This window comes from Sceloporus undulatus, chromosome 5 (assembly GCF_019175285.1).
Source record: "Sceloporus undulatus isolate JIND9_A2432 ecotype Alabama chromosome 5, SceUnd_v1.1, whole genome shotgun sequence".
In the NCBI taxonomy this organism is placed as follows: domain Eukaryota; kingdom Metazoa; phylum Chordata; class Lepidosauria; order Squamata; family Phrynosomatidae; genus Sceloporus; species Sceloporus undulatus.
In genome coordinates this window covers 173,088,237-173,109,300 of record NC_056526.1, presented here as the reverse complement: position 1 = coordinate 173,109,300, position 21,064 = coordinate 173,088,237, and the positions used below count along the sequence as shown (strand labels likewise).

Below are 21,064 nucleotides of genomic sequence, written 5' to 3'. Positions count from 1 at the left end.
TAGACCAAGAAATCAGCAGCGGTGGATCAAGAAACACGATTCAGTCAAAACCTACCTTTTGCTTTTGATTGTTTAAAGGCTGAAGGCCAACTACTTTCCTAATACAGAATGTTTTATGAACGATCTGTGTGTTGAATAAAAAAACACAGTCAGTAGGTGAAAAATAAAAGCCTGTGGAAATGTCAAGATGGAGAAAAGGTCAGGCAAAATTCACCTTCTTTGCTAACCAATGGCATTTTCACAGCTACTGTTAGAAATGCAGACTAGAGAACCTTCGGAGAAATAAAATCCTGCTGAAGAATGCAAAGTGAAAATGAAAAAAACAAACAAAACTTCACCACAAAACCTTCTTATATACACTTGCTGGACAGAGGACCCAGGCAAGCAACAGGCAGGAGACAGGAGGATGCTGAAAACAGAACCCAAAGTGGGAGGTGGTGATTTATTCAAAATCAAAACCAAAAAAAATCTTCACAAAGTGTCAAGCAAGAAAGTTGCTCACAAGCCACAGTTAATGAACAATCACCAATTTGTTAACAGGCCACCAACATTTTATAACTTCTTGCCATCCAGTTGGTATGCAATGACACCCAGAGTAGCCACCATGAATACTGACATCCAGACCATTACTCTGTCTTCAAAAACCCAAGGACAAAACTCAAGCAAGTAACCAAACTTTAAGCTCAGTAATCCATTGACATTTGCATCTACTCTCAGAAGTAAATGTACAGATGAACAAATCCCTCCTTTAGTAGAAGCCTGCAAAAATCTGCACAAAACACTTTTTTAATGCAAAAACATCTTCATGTCAAGATCCATCTCTTGAGGGTAATAATAAAGGCTAGGTATCAGTAAGAGAAGGCAAATCCATCCAGAGCCCATTGATTTGCATACTTTATGACAAACGGAAAGGCAAGCCAACATGACCACATGGTAGAGAACATGTCTAAATGGATAAGGGCGCATTGATCTGCAGTGTTCTTTTCTTGTGAACTATCTTGTTCGTATATGTTCAAAAGACTGAGTTCCCTTTTCTCCAAATGCATTATTATCTATCTGCAATGGCATCACTTTTCATGAGGAATGATCCTTACTTGATAATAAACTATTCATTACTCACTAAAACTGGTTTTAAGGTGAGCTCCATGACTAGAACAAAAAAAAAAAAAGAGAGGAAGAAACCTTCACTGGAAAGAGTTAGAAGACCCCTGGACACTACAAACAGCATCCAAGATGCTGATGCCATTGCACATAAGATTGCTGCAAAAATTTGGTAAACAAAAAATAATAGTAATAATAATAGGAAATATAATATTCTTTGTACTAGATACTATTCAGTAAATATTCATACAAGATTTAAAAAAAAAAAGATTTTGGTAGGGTTCTTACCCTGCTCAAACTATGCCAAATTGCATTCCTCTCTCTCTCTCTCTCTCTCTCTCACACACACACACACACACACACACACACACTTTTATGATGGAGGCAGGATATATGAGCTTGAAAAAAACATCCCTGCAATTTAAGTCACCAAGGAACACAGGCACCCCTGGGGAAAGTAGGGAGAGGTACGTGCATTCCTGCTTAGCATCCACATTATCTCCTTGCCAGATGCAAGATTTTGAAACTCTGGCTCAATAACTCAATCTAGAAACAGTATTGTTTTAAGGATTATTTTAAGACATCTGATGGACAGATTTGCAAGCATGAAATGGATCTGCAATGGGTATTAGGAAATGATTTGTCTGAAAAATAGCCACAACCCTGCTTTATCCACGGCTTGGTCTAGAATGGCTTTTAACAAAAGAAGAAGAACAAGAAGAACAAGGAGAGCAAGTAAATATATAAAAAGAGAGCCATGGGGACAGACATTTCCATCCCGCTGCCCAGGATTTGATGTAAACAATGTTCATAGAAACTGGGATTGTTAAGAAAGTTTATCCATATATCTGGATAGCAATAAAAAGCGTTTCCTAGGAAACTGTAAAATCCTGTACCAAGCAGTGTACAGCCAAGCTGAGAGGGATGTTAGACTGAATTATATTATCAAGGTAACAACTTTGCATGATTTCTTTCAAATCCTGTGATAATGTACAAGGAGACTATGCATGTGAAAAGTCAGGATTTTGTGTCTTTTCCCCTTTGAAATGCCTCTTGTTTTAAAACACATTGGACTGGGGTGTTCGGTTTGAGTAAGTCACAGCTGACATGGTTAACATTCCTTCTTTCTCATTCTAAGCTCGTCTTCTTAGTACTTTCCTTCTGCCGACAATGAAACGACTGTCTCGTGTCTTCCCATCTCTTCAAGGACTGTTGCTAGCATGCTCAGATTGCCATCAGGGAAATTTTGGGCTTCCCACAGGTCCAAAATCACACCAGTGGGACTTGATTTTGTAGCAAAGTAATTAAGGTATCTGCAATGGAACAATGGTTATAGTTAGGAAAGGATGCAGAGGAGACTGAGAATGAAGAGTGTAAGCATACAGTTGTTGAGTGGGGGCACTGGTGCTGTGTCTTCCCACAACAGCTGGGGCACAATGCTTACTAACACCAGTGCATTACTAAATTATTGCTTGAACTATGACTCTACTGTTACTAGACACCATTATATTCATACATATACACTAAAGAAAGCACAGAACAACATTACATGACCTCCAGCAATACACTTTAAGGGATACATGGCCTAACCCAGAAGAGATTATGAGTTGGTTAGCATTCCAATGATTCCATTGTGAAGGAGGCAACTGGGCAAACATGGCTACATCTAGCTATCCAGTCACAGCTCATGGCATGCTGTGAGGGGGTGCATATTAAGGTAACAAATATAACAACCAGGGTTAGATAGGACCACTGAGAAATAGAGTTAGGGTCAGTTAGAAAAAGAGGGTCAGGAACAGACAGGAATGGATTAAATTTTGAAGAGTTGGATAGGACTAGTTAGGAAGAGGGGAATGAAGAAAATCTGAATTGAATTTGAGAGCTGACACTGTAGAAGGCAATGAATTTGGGAGCTGAGATTGTAGAAGGGACAGTGCTGCTCTGTTGGAAATGAAGGTGTTAACCAAAATAAGGATTGATGTTTTATTTGTTATACAACAAATCTTTTCTGTAATTTTCTATATTTCTCTCTGGATTTTTAAAAAATTAATAATTAACAAGGAAGACTGGTGGTGCCTTACCACACTGAACCCACTGATCAGTACATCCACTCATCTAGATGGCTTTGTGTCTCAAGTACCAGATCCAGAGAGGAATCTTAGGGGTAAAAGGACAAGGTAAATGCTAGCAGCCCAAACACTGGAATAGCAGGGCCAACTTGGATAGAGGCTGCATCACATCCATTGTGCGACTTATTCATACATCTATATTGCTTGCACAACCTGGGCCGCAGCAAATTTCAGTGGAGACTGAGCATAAGAAGTCCCAGATGAATTGTGTCATGCATTGCTAGAAAAACAAATTTATCTATGTTACTCACTGCAGTGTTGCATAGTTTGTGTGGCCAATAAGCCAACCCACCTGTCCAATTTTAGTTTATGTGCCAGCATCCTCCAATCATGACCTCTTGTCTGAGGAGCATCTAGGCTACTGCAAAGTTTCTGACGGATTGGGAGGGGAATACTGAATGCACAAGGTCCTATGATGCTGGTGATGGTGCTTGCTGGATCCATTAGTGGATATTCAATGCCAGTAGGTTCCTGCAAAATACAGAAAAAAATGTGGAGGAAATGGCAAAGATATCAGCAGAGGAAAGAAAACAATTCATTGAGAAACCCTTTGTGAAACAGAAGACACTTAGAAAGTATACATAGCAGATGTTACAGAATATGCTTTGAATATTTTTGTAGAAAGGCATCCTAAAATATTATTTTCATAAATGACTAATAAAAGATAAAGTTCCTTAGTGTTAACTAGACAATACAGGGCTCCCCCGGGTTACGAAATTAATTCGTTCCGCGGCGCCATTTGTAACCCGAAAAGCATTCGCAAGCCGAAGCCCCATAGGCGCTAATAGCGAAAGCCGCGATTTGGTGCGAAAAAGCGCCGAAAAGCACCAAAATTTTTTTCGTAACCCGAAATAACCTTCGTAACCCGGAACAGTTTTTTTAATGGATTTTTTTCGTAACCCAGAAATTTCGTAACGTGGCGCATTCGTATCCCGGGGTACCAGTGTACTTTCAGCCTGTTCCTGGTCTATTGCAAGTGGCAAAAGTGTTTCAAGTCTCACACAAAAGTTTTTTTCCAACCATAGATACCAGGAAGCCCTTTCACTGGGATAGAGACTTTGTGGGCTACAGCAGGAGCAGAATTATACTTTACCATCCCCCCCCCCCCCCCGCCCAAAAATCATCATGCTACTACCAACACTAGAACAATAGTTGTAGGTAGGGAGATATGGAAAATGAAACCTATATTGGTGTATTAAATGTGTTTGTGTGTGGTGTGTGTTAAAGTAGAGGGGGGAGAGAATAGAAATGCAATAGTGCCTTCATCTTTTACAATGCTCAGGGCTCTTTCACTCCAGATCATAATTAATGAGTTTCACGGATAATACAGAATGGCAACTCTACATCTGCAACAGAGATCGCAATTTGGATGGTGCAACAGAACTCTTTAAAAATGAGGAAAGCAAACATTGTACCCTATGATTCAACCAATATCACATGGAGAAAAGCTGAAATAAGAAAATAAAGGATGTCCTGCTATCTGTGAGAACATGAACAGACACATGAGAGCACACAGTCCCTAGTAAAAGAGATGGTAAACATTTTCCGTAAAGATTCAAACTGTGGTCTTCTGCACATAAACCATATGCTCTGCTACTGTACTTCCATATCATTCAATTTTACACAGAAAAGGAATCTTAAGACTAATTGAGGTGCCACCAGATTCTTTTTCCATGCTTTTTCTTTTATACTGAAACACACTAAAACAATTCTCTGTTTGAAAACTGTTAGATATCAATGTGTATCTTTTTGTGTAGCTTCTTTTCCTTATTTTTTTTTGATAAATATTCTTACTTTTTTGTGACATGGGGCCCTTTGTAAATGGTTTGAGGGCTAAGTAACACAAATTTGTATCTATTCTTAGTATCTATAGATACATACTCTTAAAAAGACATGAATATACATGTTTGTGTGGATGTGCAGGGGTAAGCATTTGTGTGTGATGGTAATATTAAATCCATTCATGGGACACAAGAGCCTCCCTTCCTTTACCCATGGCTTTTCCTGCATCCTATGAAAATTCTCCTGCTAATGATTCTGCTCATAAAATAAGCAACCACTGATGGTGCCTCCTGGGTCAACAGTAGATGGGGCAGAAATCAATGGGTAATAGACCACTTGTCTATTACCCTCTGTAGGGCACTTTAGCCATTACATCACCAACTACATCGGTAGTACTTAACACAGTTGATTTGCAATTGATACTTACTACAAGAGAAAGGATTTGCTCTACTTCCAACATTTCTTTACTATTTCATCTTGCTGAAGGGTCATAATTCAGTGGCACATGCAATGCCCCCTGTCTAATATTCTAGGTTCTATAGGTAGCACTTGAAAGACCACAGTCTAAGAACTGCAAAAGCTGCTGTTGCTATTTGATAACAGTATATAGCTCAACAGACCAATGGTCTGATCTGTCAGAAAACAGCTTCTTAAAATCTTAAGAACAATACTTTTTTTTTAAAAAAAGGTTTCTATAAAAATCAGTTGTGGGGCAAAGGAAAGCTAAACTAGATATACTGCTCTCCATGACAACTCGTCTTAGTTCTTGTTTTTTTTTGTTTTTTTTTTGCAGCATTGCTTTACATCTCTTTTGCAGACTGTTGAAGCTTTTTTTTAAGCCTCTTGAAAATGCTAAGGCATAACAGCCTATATATTTCCAATTCCCAGATGCCACCTGTCTTCACTTAAAATCAATAAGAGCTCAGCAGGTGATGCCACCCATGTAAATCCATAAACATTTTGAAAGAGACTGTTAAAAAGAGACCCCCCCTTTCTGAATGTCATAATGAAAGTGCCATTTCAACACATGGATAAAGCTTACTAGCAAATGGAAAAGAAAATAATAATGGATCCCCATCATTGGGATGCCAAATAACATTGAGGTTTTTCTCATATGCAGCATGTCTCATCTCCAGTACAAATCAATGTACAATGCATAAAGACCACATCCATAGATAGGGAAATTGAGGTCAAATGCTCATATCCAAGATAACCACACACACACAAATCTGCAGCAGAACATACTGACCTATGTTTGTTCTCCTCCACTTCCCAAGATCAGCACCTTTCCCCCTACTGTTTTCACCAGTCATTCAAATACTGTATTTTACTCCAAGTCTCAAGTCAAATCTCAAGTCTTTGCCTTCAAGTCTCAACTTTAACATAAAAAGGAGATGATTTGTGTTTCTCAGAGGTGAACAGCAAACAGGTTAGGCAATAGGTTGGAGGTGGGGGGTGAGGTCTACTCATGTCCGGGAAAGCAGCCAAAGGGCTGATAAGGCAGCTAGTTTTCAAACAAACAACCCCCTCCCAGCACAGCAAAGTCAGTGTAAACTACACAATCCTGGAGAGTTGCAATAGCTTTACCAAAAGGGATTACCAAAAGAATTGTCAGACGGTCCGAGGTTCAGGGTAACAGATAGGCAGGTCGATAAAGCAGTCCAAGGTCAAGGTTTCCAGGTAGTCAAGACAAGAAGCCAAGGCGCCAGAGACAGAGTCTTTCCTCTAAAAGAGTCAGATATCCACTGGCAAAGAACCACACATGCTCCAGGTGCTTAAGAAGGCAAGGAGCCGGCCTTCAGCTGTGTCTGATTACGAAGACGCTTCTGATAAAGCCTCCGAGATCTTCGAAGGCCCTCTCTTTCTGCTTGACGCTCATTGAAGGTAGGCACACTGCCCAGATCCTCCTCCATGTCCACAGTCTCGGCACCAGGCAAACTTGACTGCTGAACCTCTGGAGGGGCCATAGACTCTGCTCCAGCAGAACTAGGGCCAGCCTCTGGCTCCTCCATTACAGGTTCAAGCCCCTGGGGCTCTGGCTCCTCCATTATAGGTTCAGATCCCAGGGGCTCTAGCTCATCCTCTGAGTCCTCCAAGCCAACTTCCAGGCTGGGCATGACAACTCAGCAGCCTGTCTCTGCTGCACATCTGAGGAGTGTTCTAAAGCTTTTCAAAACCCTTGGAAGGACTTTTCAGCCTCAAGCCCATTGCCTAAAACATTTGTTGTTCCCCTCCAAGTAATGTGCTCCATGCTCTTGGGTTGGGTCTTGCCTGCTGCTCAAAGTGAATGACACCAGAGAGTTGGTCACTAAAAATATATGAGTTGGAGGTCAAGATGAATCAGAGCATCATTTATGACCAAGTTGAGTCCAAGTTGAACCACTGAAGTGACTTGAGTCTGATTTGAGTCTGAGTCAGTAGACCTGAGTCTACATCACTGGTTTTTACCATGGAATGAAATTATAAGAAATACTGTCTGTCTCCTTGAGAGAGAAAAAGATTGACTATAGGACTGTCAGAGGCATAAACATATTGTTAAAACTTATATTAAAAGCACATACATAGCTATAACTATAAGGGGAAAAAACTCTGTGTGACATTTAAAACAGATGAGAACAATAAAAACATCATTTCAGGATCTCACATCTGAAGCAGAAGAATGGAAATTAATTTGGCCATCACATCAGCTGTCTGGAAAAGCAAGGCAAATGTTGTCTGTGAACTACTAAAACAATAAAAGAGAGCTGCTTTAAATGTCAGCTTCTTTATATATCAGCTAGTTGCCTTGATATCCATGACATATCTAGCTCTCCACAATGCTTTAGCACAAATAAAACCACTTTAAAACTTGCCAAGGTCCTAGGGCATATGCAGCTCTCACCTGCTATAACAGCAAATGAAGTGTGCCCAGTTCCACTACAAAATATTTTGCTGCCTGAGAAGGCAGAGCAAACAGCAATCATTCCCACAAAGTCATGTTACATAGTTCCTAAGGCAACCTGAGCTATTTTTTGCACCTGAAACATAAAGATCTCACAAGCACCTCTTTCTGTCTCTCTCACAGTTATACAAAATGAATATGATGAATTAGTAACTAACCACTTTCTGCCTTTTCATGATACATCTCACCCCACTATTTTGCCAGAGATGTTTGCCTCACTCTGCCTAGTAGTAGGGTTTCCCCTACTATTAAAAAACAAGTATGGATGATGGAAACAGACTTTCAAAAGTTCTCAGTTGAAGTTCTCCACATATTAAATTATACATGTTAGAGATGCCAGTAAAAAGCCAGAGAAGCTTATAAACCATGCTTCAGAGGAGCTATGAGCTTTCAAGGGTCCCAAATTCTTTTCCCACTTCACAGTTCTCTTAAAACACATCTCATTTATGCAGTGTAAATGAACTAGGGCATGTTTTAAGGGTGTGAAATCAGAGGATGGGGACAAATCCTTCATGGATAATTCAAGAGCGGTGATATTTGGTCTCCATTCCCTATTTGTTCCCACAAAGTATTCCCTTCCTATCATGGAGGCACTTGGTTCTATGCTGGTATGGATAATAAAACTGTACAAGAGGAGAATAAAACTGGGGGCCAATGGCTCTTCTGTTCCCCCCCTCCCATTTTATTCTCACAGCTCTTATAGTGATGAGGGGGGAATCTTAGATTTTCTTGTGAGGATTGTCTTGGATAAGTTACCCAGTTGTTTCAATTTATTTTAGAATAACTCAATTGCTTTTAAGTTAATCCAATGGAAGCTTGGTGAAGCTTGTCTACCTGTGCCATACATTCATTTCTGGATCCCCGTGAGTGTGAACTCATGTCAAACAAAATATATTACCTTCAGACTTACTGGAAGCTGCAGGTTCACAGGCATTCATCAAATTTTCTCAAAATATTATTTGATTTGGGCAAGCTACACTCTACATGCAATAATGTAATGACTGGAAAATGTACCACACAAATCAAATTTTAGAGTTCTGATTCTAAAGGTCCAAGTCCTTGCTATGGCAGAGAAGACAAACAAGTAAGGAGGAGGGAGATGGGAGGTGAGGTAGATCACAAATTAAGCAAATTGGCAGTGTTGAAATGGGAAGGTTAGGCTTTAAACCAAATTTTCAAACTTCTTGTAGGTTTGCTAACTACAGTGTAAGCTGAGATGGTGGTGGTTGGTGTTTTGTTTTCCATATCCTTTCTCATTTGGATTTTGGCACTAGCTGACAGGGTCCCTTTTACCTGTCCCCTTGCTCTACTGTCATTGATACATTCATTGCCTTCTTGCATTCCAAAATCTACATGAGATCTGAGTAACCAAGGCTACCCATGACTGGGTTCATAGGTATGAGCTACCAACTGTGCAAAAGTTCTAGGCACCAGGTCTGAAAGTACTGAACAACCAGCACCTATCAAGCTTATTTTCCCTTCAGAACTGGGATTCAAGGCAACTTTAAAAATGTAAAACTGAGACAGAGAGGGAAAAAATAGGTAAAATATATGCAAGAGGTTATTACTAAACTATAATAAAAACAGTGCCAAAACTATTTAAAACCAGTCTTTATGAAATCCCATTCCCAGAATAAAAATGTTGTCACTGGTGATTGAAAGGACAGAAAGAAGGAAACCACTCTAGCCTTCCACAATTTTGGAGCAGCCACCAAGAACTCCCTTTCACGCTTTCACAACAGATGTGCTTGTGAGGATAGTGGGACTAAGAGAAGGCACTAAGAAGAGACCTATCCTGAAGATTTGAAAGCATGGAGAGTCTCTCAAGGGAATATGGCCTTTGTTACTACTTCCAAAAACTGATAATTAAGACCTGGATGTTCTTCTCTTAACTTTTTTCCTTTATAGACCATTCTGGCAAATTTTCAGTACAGTAGTTGTGGATAAGGCCTAACTTCATCCAAAGTTTTTCTAGACTGCACCTTGGGAGTTAGTTTTTATATTAAGATTATGGAACATATGATTGGTCAGTTGCACCATTCTTTCCTCATCTCTCAACCTTTCCTCGTAGTTTTGTCCAAGGATATGGACACAAAATGGGGCTGTCGAGACAAGAAGCAGCTTTTTAATGCAGGGATGAGCAACTTTATGTCTCTTTCAAAAACCTTTCCTCTACTGCATACAGCCAAAGGTGATAAATAATGGGAACTGTAGTCCAACTACATCTGGAAGACCACATGTGGCTTACCCCAGCTTTAATGGCTAGACTCACTAGTCATGTCGGGGGGAGGTTTACTTCTCAACCCAATGTTTTACTCAAATACAATTCTCCTACATTAGTGAATGACTGTTTGTTATTGTTGTTGTTGTTTTAACAGACAAACAATATACTTGGACACTGTTGCATTGAAGGGAAAGCTTACATTGCACTGAAGGGAAAGCTGTCTCTGACACCGGCAGACCAGTGTTTATGGTTGGATCTTAGTAGCACACAAATCTAACTCCTTTGGGAAGATTACAAAACCCAAGGACCACCACACCTTTCATCTCAGGGTGCTACACAACAGCTGGACAGGCTAATGGCAGGTCTGTGCCTTCATCTCTCCCTCTTGACGTAGAAATAAAGAAAAGGAAGAAGGTGTTTGAGAAACTGAGCACAGACTAACTAGACTAGGTGATATTTAGAGAGGCAGTAAGGGAAACTTGAAATTCTTATCTGGCTTGGATATTAATCCAGACCAGAGAAAAATTTTGAGACTTGTAAATCTTGCTGCTGCTGCTACTGCTTCTTCTTCTTCAGGTGGGCTTTTCCTAATTCCTGAAATCCATTACTGAACCTAGCTGTGGAGAATGTCATTGCCATTCCTACTGCCAGGGGGACATTTGAAAACTTCAAATATTTTGTGAGATTAAAGAAATAAATAACTGGAGAGCATGCATGGAAAAGTGAGTGCTAATATGTGGTTGATGGGAAGGCAAAGTGGAAAATTTAACAGAAAGAAAAGAGTGGGGTTTTACATATCCTTGGTGTGTAATCACTAACAAATATAATCCCAGTACTGCATTACAGATGGAATCAGAGCACAGAAGACTGAAAACTACTGGTAATAACAAAGTAAAATAAAAGTCTTCTTTTCTCTTTTACCAGAGCCTGTTATATATAAGACAAAATTAGCTATATACTATAATTTTACTAAAGATAATGCCCACTCATTGTTCTGTTCCTTAGCTTGGTTAACGTTGATATTACGGTACTTCAGTGCAACACTTATTGTAATACTTGTTTATGACACTTGTTTTACCATCTGCCTTTAATGTTATTGTGAACCATGTTGAAGATATAACTTTACACCCAATAACTATGCAGATGTTATCTCCAATGGTACACACTGCAGAATTAAGTAACTTGCAGTTGTTATCTTTTGGCCCTTGAACATGGACCAAAGTCCCACTACCCTCCCGGACTACTTTTTTCTTTTATTAAAATTCTTCAGATCTTGGCTAGTCTAACCTAAAGAAACACTGAATTAATCCCTCGGGCAATTAAATAATTATGTGTACTGTTCTTTACTTTCTGAGTGGGTGGGAAGACTTCATCCATATGTGACATTTATACAAAGGAAAGGTCATGTAACAAACAAATTATAATGACTGCATTTATGTGAAAATTAGTTACTGCTTTGTGGAACTTATTTTTATTTTTCCATCAAGATATATTTAAAAGAAGATGGAGCCAACAGTGACATTCAGTTAGCATAACAACTGAATCCAGCAGAATGAGAAAGAGGCAATTCTCTATATGCACTGTAGTTCCATAGATGTGCAAAACCAGGTCTGATGGGGGTAGGAAACCCGTAGAGCCAGTTTTCTGGAATGTGGAATAATTTCTATCACTGGAACACCAGATTCAGCACAATGTAATCAACTGCATTAATCTACTGGTTTTCTGAAAATTATTATGATGATGATAATGATGACAAAAAAAAAAAAAGAATTTCTAGATCATTGCCTCCCATAATACAGTTGTCCAACAATGAAAAGTGATAACATTCATGAAGCCATAGTGATCTGATTAAATCTGATCTCACATGTCCATGTTGTTTTGCTAATGCAATCAGTTGCTCACATCCATTCTTATGAATATCAGTATCCAATTTGTTAAATTAAAGAAGGGAGACAAGCAGTATCTGAATATGAAAACTCTTGCACAAACCAGGTGGAAGGGATAGTGGATAAACCAATTGAACATTGTGATGCATATCTGAGTGTGGGTGTTTTTCAGCAACACACATCTTTCAGTTGAATGCATATCTGAGCTGGGCTAAGCTTTTAACAAATCTAGAGCTTGACTCAAGTTTGAGGCAGTTTGTAGCAGAAGAAGCAAAGCTGCATTTCTGATTTTGTTGTTGTTGTTTTGGGGTGTTTTTTTTTGTGTGTTTTCTAAAATGGGAAGATAATTTTAAGAGTGGAAGGTAATGTCACACTTTCTGGGTTTCTTCACATGCCAGCTACAAGTCTTCTCCAGATTTATCAGACAATGTAACAGGGTATAATTCCAACAGATACATTGGGGGGTGAGTGGGTGGGTGGAAATAGTATCCAAAAAGGATCAGAAAGCAGATAGGCACAGTGGAAATGCATCTCTACACCCTGAAAAAACTACAATCCATTTTCTTCTAATGAAGCTGTCCATAGGTGAACACTGGTTGGATTACACCTTGTCATAATCTACTCATACTTCTGTAGTCTTTAAATGGGGGTGAAAAGGGGGTGGGAATTTTGTTCAACCCTATACTTGAATATACACATTCAGGTTTGCATTCTTGTTCCTATTTCATTGCAAACAATATGTGTAACTGGCATTAGACTGGAATATATATGAGCAAAATTCTATTTGAAGGCAAAAATGAACAAAAAGCCCCCTTATGAGTCCATATTTCACATTTTGTGGGATTCCCCATCAGTGCATATGTGTTTATACAGCTGTCTGCTTTTCACCTTTTCTCAAATTCTGTGGGTCCCTATAATAAAGGCAAGCCAATTGCAATTATAGTGCAACCAGCCTTACTGCACTTATCCTTGGCATCAACGATGCCAAATGTAATGCCTTTAAGTCATTTCTGACTTATAGTGACTCTAAGGCAGTGGTTCCCAACCTGTGGGTTGGGACCCCTTTGGGGGCCGAATGACCCTTTCATGGGGGTCACCTAAGACCATTGGAAAACACCTGTTTAATTACAGTTATGAAGTAGCAACGAAATAATTTCATGGGTTTGGGTCACCACAACATGAAGAACTGTATTAAAGGGTCGCGGCATTAGGAAGGTTGGGAACCATTGCTCTAAGGCAAAACAATTGTTCAGAGGGGGCTTTTGTCTTTGCCTTGCTCTGTGGCTGAGAGAGTGTGACTTGTCCAAGGTCACACAGTGGGCTTCCATGGCCAAATGGAAATTTGAACTTTGGTCACCAGAGTCGTAGTCCAATGCTCAAATCACTACACCATACTGGCTCTCTACATTTCAGTGTACATTTCAGGGAGAAAATAAGCTTAGAGGAGCATTTAAAAATATAATGCGTAAAGCAGATCTCAATTTTGATAGCCTCACATCCTCATGGCATGTTTCTTTTATGGTCCATGGATGGTGTCATCTGCTGTCTGAACAGACCTGTGTCTGATAACAGATAAAGCCCCTCCCCCTTTTCTCCATTTATCATTCCCTTCCAGCTACTTTGCACTATCTTTTTTGTTTATCTATAATGTCAGTTGCTGGTACTGAAACCTTATCAGCATTTCTCCCACCCACTCTGTTTGGAGGCTCATCCTACAGCAGACTCATGAAATAAACAATTATTTATCCCAGAGCAACTCACATGAAATCTTTATTCTTCTGATACCCTCTTTGAGGAATAATTTCTCTACAAAAAAGAGGATTTTCTCCTTCTTTTCCTTTGTTCTTCTGTCTAATCCACCTTTCTCTTTATCTGTTGGCACTTGTGCACACCAAACAGAAAGCATTCATCAGAGGGACAGCTCACCCTTCCCTCTGATCCCCAAAATGCTTTCCCTTTAGTTGTTGCCAGAGTTGTACTGTTATTGAACTTCACAGACCTGCTGGGCTTGGAAAGTAAAAACATCATCCAAAGCCAGCAGGGGTGGAGCTGTGTGGCTCAGAGATATGGTGTGCGGAATGAAAACCACTGGCTGGTTGCTATGGCATCGTGACACCAGGATCATTCATCATTAATGTCGGTGGCGCCTTTGACTGAAGTTGTTTGTAAGTCCAAAAGGGTGGTGAAACTCGGGGAGGCTATGGTGACCCCACCACAGGAGACTTCAGGGAATAGAGAGGAGGTCAAGGCAGCAGCCTGGTGGACAAGAAGGCCTGCCCTTAATTATAGCTGATGAAAATGAAGACAAATGTTTCACTTTGTGTGGTTTTGGCACTGCATGGGAGGGTAGCCCTTAAAACGCTTTGAAAATAAAATTACAGAGTGACAGAACTTACTCTGCCATTGTTTCAGCTAAGTCGCCATGCAGTGATTGGGTCAATTTCATTGCTCTGAAGTCAAATGAGTTCAAAACAGAATTTTCAAAACAATTCTGACCCTCCAAAGGAGTGTCTGTTTATTGACAAAGGAATGTGTAACACAACAACTGTAGAAATCCACTGTGCTTTGAAACAGGATTCTCACTAATTTATCAGCATTGCACATAATATTTTCCCTCTCCTTCTTTCTTTTATAATGTAACTCAGCCTGAGACAATTGTTCAAATGATTGAGATGAAGTATTAATAATAATAATAATTCAGTCCTAAGTGACCAAAACAGCCAAATGCTAATTGGTCAGCTGAAATTATGTTGAAGCCAAGCCTCTCCCAGGTTAAGAGTATTGGGAATTATTTAAAACAACTCTAGTCTTGGCCTAGCTTTATACTGTAGCCCTGCAGGGGATTTGGATCTGGATCTGGCTAACTCAGATCCTTCCTCACCCTGTTCCTTCTTTGCCCCTTTTTGACTCTTGGATCTTATTTATTGCAGCAGCTCAGCAGAAGAGGACAAAAAAAGTTTGGCTTAATCCCAGCCTTCTAGCAAGTGTGTCATTGTATTAAATTGTAATGCCCATTAGTTGCACTTAATTCCTGTTGATATCAGAAGGGATGTAACAATGGCTAATTTGTCTTATTGATTTCAACAGGATTCAATACAACTTAGTTTGGATACAACTCACTGAAATGATCTGCTTATATTTCTACATATGGCAGGTAGAAGTAAACTGCGTTATTTCAGTTGAATTTTCTTTCATTTAAATTATTTTTAAATGTATTTTAGCTATTGTACTTACTTATTAATAAAATTTAACATCCTGTTCTTCAGTACAAATAAAACTTCTAGGGTGGTTAACAGTGATAAAATCCACAGAAACAAAGAACACCATGTGAAAGATTAAAAGGGATGTGTAATTAAGAAAAAGCACTAAAGGAAGAATGATTGGACGATAAACCCATTGTATTATTCAGGTGAAGAGGTTGCTTAAGTAGAGCATTGCCTCTAAAAAAAAATTCTCCAATTGTCACATGCTTTATCTCAGAAGGTGAAGTCACTCTGAGATGATAACTTCACTATCTGGACAGATTACATGGGAATGAATAGTCCCAAACAATATAGGTCTCTGAACATTTAAATACAACATCAGAAATTATTGAGACCAAACAGATAGCCAGTAAAGCCGCTTAAAGACTGGCTTGTTCTGTCCAGCAGGTTCCAGCTGACATCTATATATTCAAAGTTGAAGAGTAAATGCATCTACAACACATGGTGGATGTCTGCTTCAGAATTTGCCGTTGCATAAGGCCAGGCTCTCTCTGTTCAGAAGATGCTGCAGCTGGTGAAACAGCTGTAGCTGTTAGAAGATGTTTCATGCAAACTGGGCATGCAAAGATCACTGAACTGTATACCCAGTCATTTAGGCAAAGCTTAGAAAAACCTCCAAAAAAGTCCATGTTGGCAAAAGGAGAAGTGGCATTAGCTGCCTCTTCCTCTGCTTCCTCATCTTTTTTATTTATCTGCCTATGTATCTCTACCCACAGTACATCCTACCTTTCTCCCAAAATGGGAAATCAAGGCAGTTTACAATTTAAAAAAGAATAATGCTTTAGCTTATAGGTATTATGTCCAAAGTATTGAAAAGCCTTCTGCTGCTCCAGAGACTAGAACATGGAAGAATGGATGCAAGCTCCAGGAAAAGAGATTCTACCTCAACATTAGGAGGAATGTCCTGACAGTAAGAGCTGTTCAACAGTGGAACACACTTCCTGAGAGAGTGGTGGAGTCTCCTTCCTTGGAGGTCTTTATACAGAGGCTGGATGGCCATCTGTTGGGGATGTTTTGATTGTGATTTCCTGCATGGCAGGGGGTTGGACTGGACAGCCCTTGTGGTCTCTTCCAACTCTGTGATTCTATGATTCTATGAGGAATGACTTGTGGGGCTGGTAATGTTTAGCTGGTTAAATGAAGACTGAGAAGTGATATGATAAGCATTATATTTGAACAGGTGTCATATGGAAGTTGGAATAAATTTGTTTTCTGCTGCTCCAGATACTAGATACCCCTTAGATGAAATTTTTATTATTATAAATAAACGTTGTTATTATAATTATTATACCATGAACTAATGGATTCAAATCACAAGAAAATAAATTCTAAATAAATTAGAAAGAGTTTCTTGGTGGTAAGAGCTGTCCAACAGAGGAATGGTGGCCTTTGGCTTCAATTGAGATATTTTTAAAAAGGTTGGACAGCTCTCAGGAATGATTTAGTTGTGTTTTCCTGCTTGGCAACAGGTTGGCCTAAATGGCCCTTGTGGTTCCTTCCAACTATATGGAAGGATATGGTTTTCCAGATCAAAGTGTAAATTACCTACATATGCAGCATTATAGGTATATGGGTCCCTTTCTATGAACAGCAAACTAATGGATTGGGAAACCACACCTACATATAATGTGCATTGCAATTACTTTCATTGCTTCTTGTGTCTTCAGACATGAGTGAAACCACCAAGAATGCACAAAAAGTCTTAGAACCCCCTATGTTATTTAACCATGCAGTGTTATTTATGCCCTTTTCTAGAAGGCAGGGCAATAGTTAATGGATATTATATTCAGAAAATAAGGTGTGTGTGAGCGCATCTTGTCATTGGGAAACTAAATTCCCTTTTCCTTCATTTCAATATTGAAGAGAAATTTGAGTCTTCTTACCTCTGATACTGTGCAATTGAGTTGGAATATTTGTCCTTCTCCTTCAACTTGCCGTATGCAAAGCTTGCACACCAGCTCCAGTGTGCTCAAGCTGAATCTTTCCAGAGTGAAAGTACAATGCAGATTTCTTTGACATCCACTCCAGATATGGTAAAAAGGAATTTCCTGTAGAAGAAGTGATAGCAATACTAAACATAGATGTACAAATTACTAATTTATTTCCAGCAAATCTCAGTGGGGAATAGCTCCTTAGTGACTAAATGAATATACAGTGTTGATTAACACATATACAAATGTGTAACTACATATTTGATGCCTCAAACCTCCCTTAAAAACCAGCATTTGCACTGAACAATGCAAGTCTGTCTTGCTGCCATTCAGCAGGAGATGTTTCCAGTTCCCTCCCACCACCAATCTGCAGTGCCAAAATCAGGATCAGGACTGTTGTTGCAGTTACTCATTGTATCATAGAACTGGCCTGCATCACTTGGTATAACTGCTGGCTTTTAAAGTAGGTTTTGGAAGGCATTTGCAGTTGTGGCATTAGTGCCATGATCTTAAGCATGAATTACAGTTAGAAATTGGTAAGTGCCATATTAATAGAATGCACACTTAGCATCAGGAATGATTTAACACAAGACATGGCAATGGCCACTAGTGCAGATCCATTTGAGAGCAATTGATATTGGAATATGGCATTCTGTCAATTGCTCCCTCAGATTTTTTTGACACACTGGGGAGAAAAAAATCTGTATTTTGAGCATGGGTATTGTTCACATAACAAAAAAATGTGTTCTTGCATATGTTCGGCACACACAAAATGAAGCAAGGGAGGGCATTAAAAAATAGGTGCTGAACATAAAATGTAAAATAGAAGAGGAATACATCTAATTACAAAGTAAAAAAAGGTATTTGCTCCCAGTCACTGTTTGGTTTTAAAATACTTTTGCACAGTCATCATCATCATCGTCATCTCCTCCCAAAACCAAGACTCAGTGTACTTTATAAATTAAAAATCAACATTAAAATAAAGTTAAACTATGAGCAATAAAAACAATTGAAAATGTTTAAAAGCCATTTAGAAAAACATACAGAGCACTATTAAAACCTGTTACTTTAAAAACTTCATTTCTTAATAGCCTGCTTGAATAAAACTTTTTTTATTAAATCCTTAAAACTAATCACAAATATTTGTCAAATAATTCTTAACTATCATTATATTCAAAATTCATTTCAGTTTAAATCATCTTCTTATATAATCTTCCAGGCTTGACTTCCATTGCTAACATTCCTTAGTGTTTAACTAATTTCCCCAAACTGTTCCTAGACTGCATAAACAAAAGTAAACAAAGATTCCATCTAATGCTAACCTATATGATAGCGCATGAATAAAACTTTTGCATGCCGAAAGAAGAACAGCAAGGAGGGAGGGATTCTAGCCTCTCTTGTGGGAATTCCAGAGCTTAAGGGCAGGCACAAAAAAAAAGCCTTATCACATGTCCCCATTAACCCTGCCTTGGAAGGTGATGGGAGTGACAAATATAAGGAATGCCGAATATCTCTAGACCTTTATCCCTGTAACCTTCTGTTGTGTTTCAATTGATATTTAGAGAATTTGCCAAGTCTTACCTGGTATTTAGCCAGCAGTTTGCTCTTCCAGAGGGAATGGGTGATATCATGAATGGATAAGCGGAGGTTGTGAGTGCTACCCTTAAAATGTAAAGCCTTTGGTTCTTCCAGGAGTTGTCCACCCATTTGCCTCTCCAACTGTAGTACTTCCTGAGTGTAAGGAGAGAAAAGACAAAATGCATTGAATCTAAATGGACACATGCTTTCTAATCTACAATTCGGTTAAGTTCCAAGTATTGAAATAAAGTTCAATATTACAGCAAAACATCCTGTATCCTGCCCTTCTCCATGAAGCTTTAGATTGACATAAGAAACAATCCTGTTTTATTTTATTTTTCTCCTAGCATGGACTCAAATTAGCATACAGGGTTAAAACAAGATAGAGCTAAAACCTGGTGATAAGAAAGCTAAAATATAATTAAACAACCTACAGGGTTAAGGTAGATTAGAATTAGAAGTTACACAGTAAGCTTCCTAGCTGAAAACAGTTTTGCATACAAGCCTTATGACCAAGTCCAAACTTCTGTCTACTGCACTGTGGTAGCACTCAATATAAATCTAGCAAATCATTCTTAAATGGTCCATGAATTGAGCTGTCTGCTATTAAACACATGCCTGAAAAGCAGCTAGCAAGCAACAGCATCAAAGGAAGGACATCTGTTCTACAGCCCTTTTCCAGAGGAAGGACACAAAATAAAATCTATTTCAATACAGTGGAGGGCATCATCATGTTGTTACTGGAATAAACAGTGTTGCATGATAGACTGGTCTGCTGCTATGAAGTTTGCTTAATTGCTTGAGAGACTCCAAGTCAAAGCCCCAACACAGTCATTGACAATGTGTCATTCTGGATGTGTTCATTTCATGATGTCTTCCAGGGAATCTTATTCTTTGCCTTCAAGAGAGCTGAACTTCTGAAGTTGTCAGAAACTTCATTAGTGTGCGCCTTCGATTTAAATGGTGTCAGAAATCTGTCGTGTGAAACAGACACACTTCCCCTGCCCCCAGTTAATTAGAAATTGTTTTTGGACCCTAAAAAGCTGCTACAAGTGAGAGTGCATTATAAATAAAGAAGCAGAATTTAGATATGGATGAAAAAGTTAACTCTTTTTAGAACATGTTTGTACTGGAATAATATGCTTTAATGGGATTTTTAAACACACACACACACATGCAAACACAAATGCATGATTATCTTACCTGCCTCTCACATATTCTGCACAATATACAAAAAATAATAATGTTAAAGCCAACTGTTACGTAAAAATGTGAGATCTGGCAGACAGCCACCACAAAAGTCCTTTTCAGTGTTGACACTGTCTTTATACAACACCCTTAGCTAACAGGTGAGGATTGAGTTATGCATGTAGCATCGCAGACTATTCTCCCTTTACTTTTTAGATCTGTTGCACTGATATTAATATTTGCTGATGGATTTAGTTTATCACCATTTTACGTTTTATTTTCAAGTTTATTTCTATTATTGTGTTACTATTTACTCATTAGCTGCCCAGAGACACCAATTCATAATAATGGCACAGCATACGGATACATCCATATATATGGCATAATCACACCTTCCATTTGCACGTTGTTCTGAAGTATGCTAACAGAACAGGCTTAGGACCAGGGTTTTTTTGTTTGGTTGGTTTTTTAGGGAACATGCAAATCCCTATGAACATGTTCAGGCCTAGAATTAGCTACAGATGTCTGGGTTGTGTGAAATCTATTATGTTGTTAGGCATTAGAACCAAGGTATTTTTGTGGTGACTCATCCTTGTGGAAAGTCCTACCCCTTGGATATGTCAGTGCCTTGGGTTCACCACAACTGCTCTAAGACCATAGCTAGCAACCTAAATGGCTTTCACTTTTGCAAAAAGATATAGAGATACATAGAAGCAGTAACACATTATGAAAAGAAAGAAAGAAAGAAAGAAAGTTTGAATTCTAAAAGTAATTATGTTTTTGCTTCAGCAGTGATATGCAAGAGCATTATACGTCCACGTTCATTGTTTATTTAGCGTAAGTGAGGAATTTTGTGTTCCTCCAAGTAACCTAACATCTGACAAGTTCTAAAACCAATGGTGTCTGCTTTTACACTGTTAGATGAAAAGAACATAATTAGAAAGCTTTTAGAATTAAGGTAATGCCAATCAATCAGTTCCAGCATCTTCCATGTAAATCTTAATTATGAAGATTGGATGAGGAAAAACCGACTCAAGCTGA

General features: G+C 38.9%; 1 protein-coding gene across 1 annotated transcript in view; it reads right to left on the bottom strand.

The window, feature by feature from the left end:
* Positions 1-1,361: 1,361 nt before the first annotated feature.
* The window catches only part of UNC5C (unc-5 netrin receptor C), a 154,761-nt gene continuing 135,058 nt past the window's right edge, over positions 1,362-21,064 (bottom strand). Inside the window, exons 14-17 of the mRNA XM_042469705.1 lie at positions 18,839-18,988; positions 17,210-17,374; positions 3,523-3,701; positions 1,362-2,414 (exon numbers count right to left, since the gene is read on the bottom strand). Of these exons, the coding sequence (XP_042325639.1) occupies positions 2,249-2,414; positions 3,523-3,701; positions 17,210-17,374; positions 18,839-18,988 (660 nt within the window). The 3' untranslated portion in view covers positions 1,362-2,248. The remainder of the gene's footprint in view (positions 2,415-3,522; positions 3,702-17,209; positions 17,375-18,838; positions 18,989-21,064) is intronic.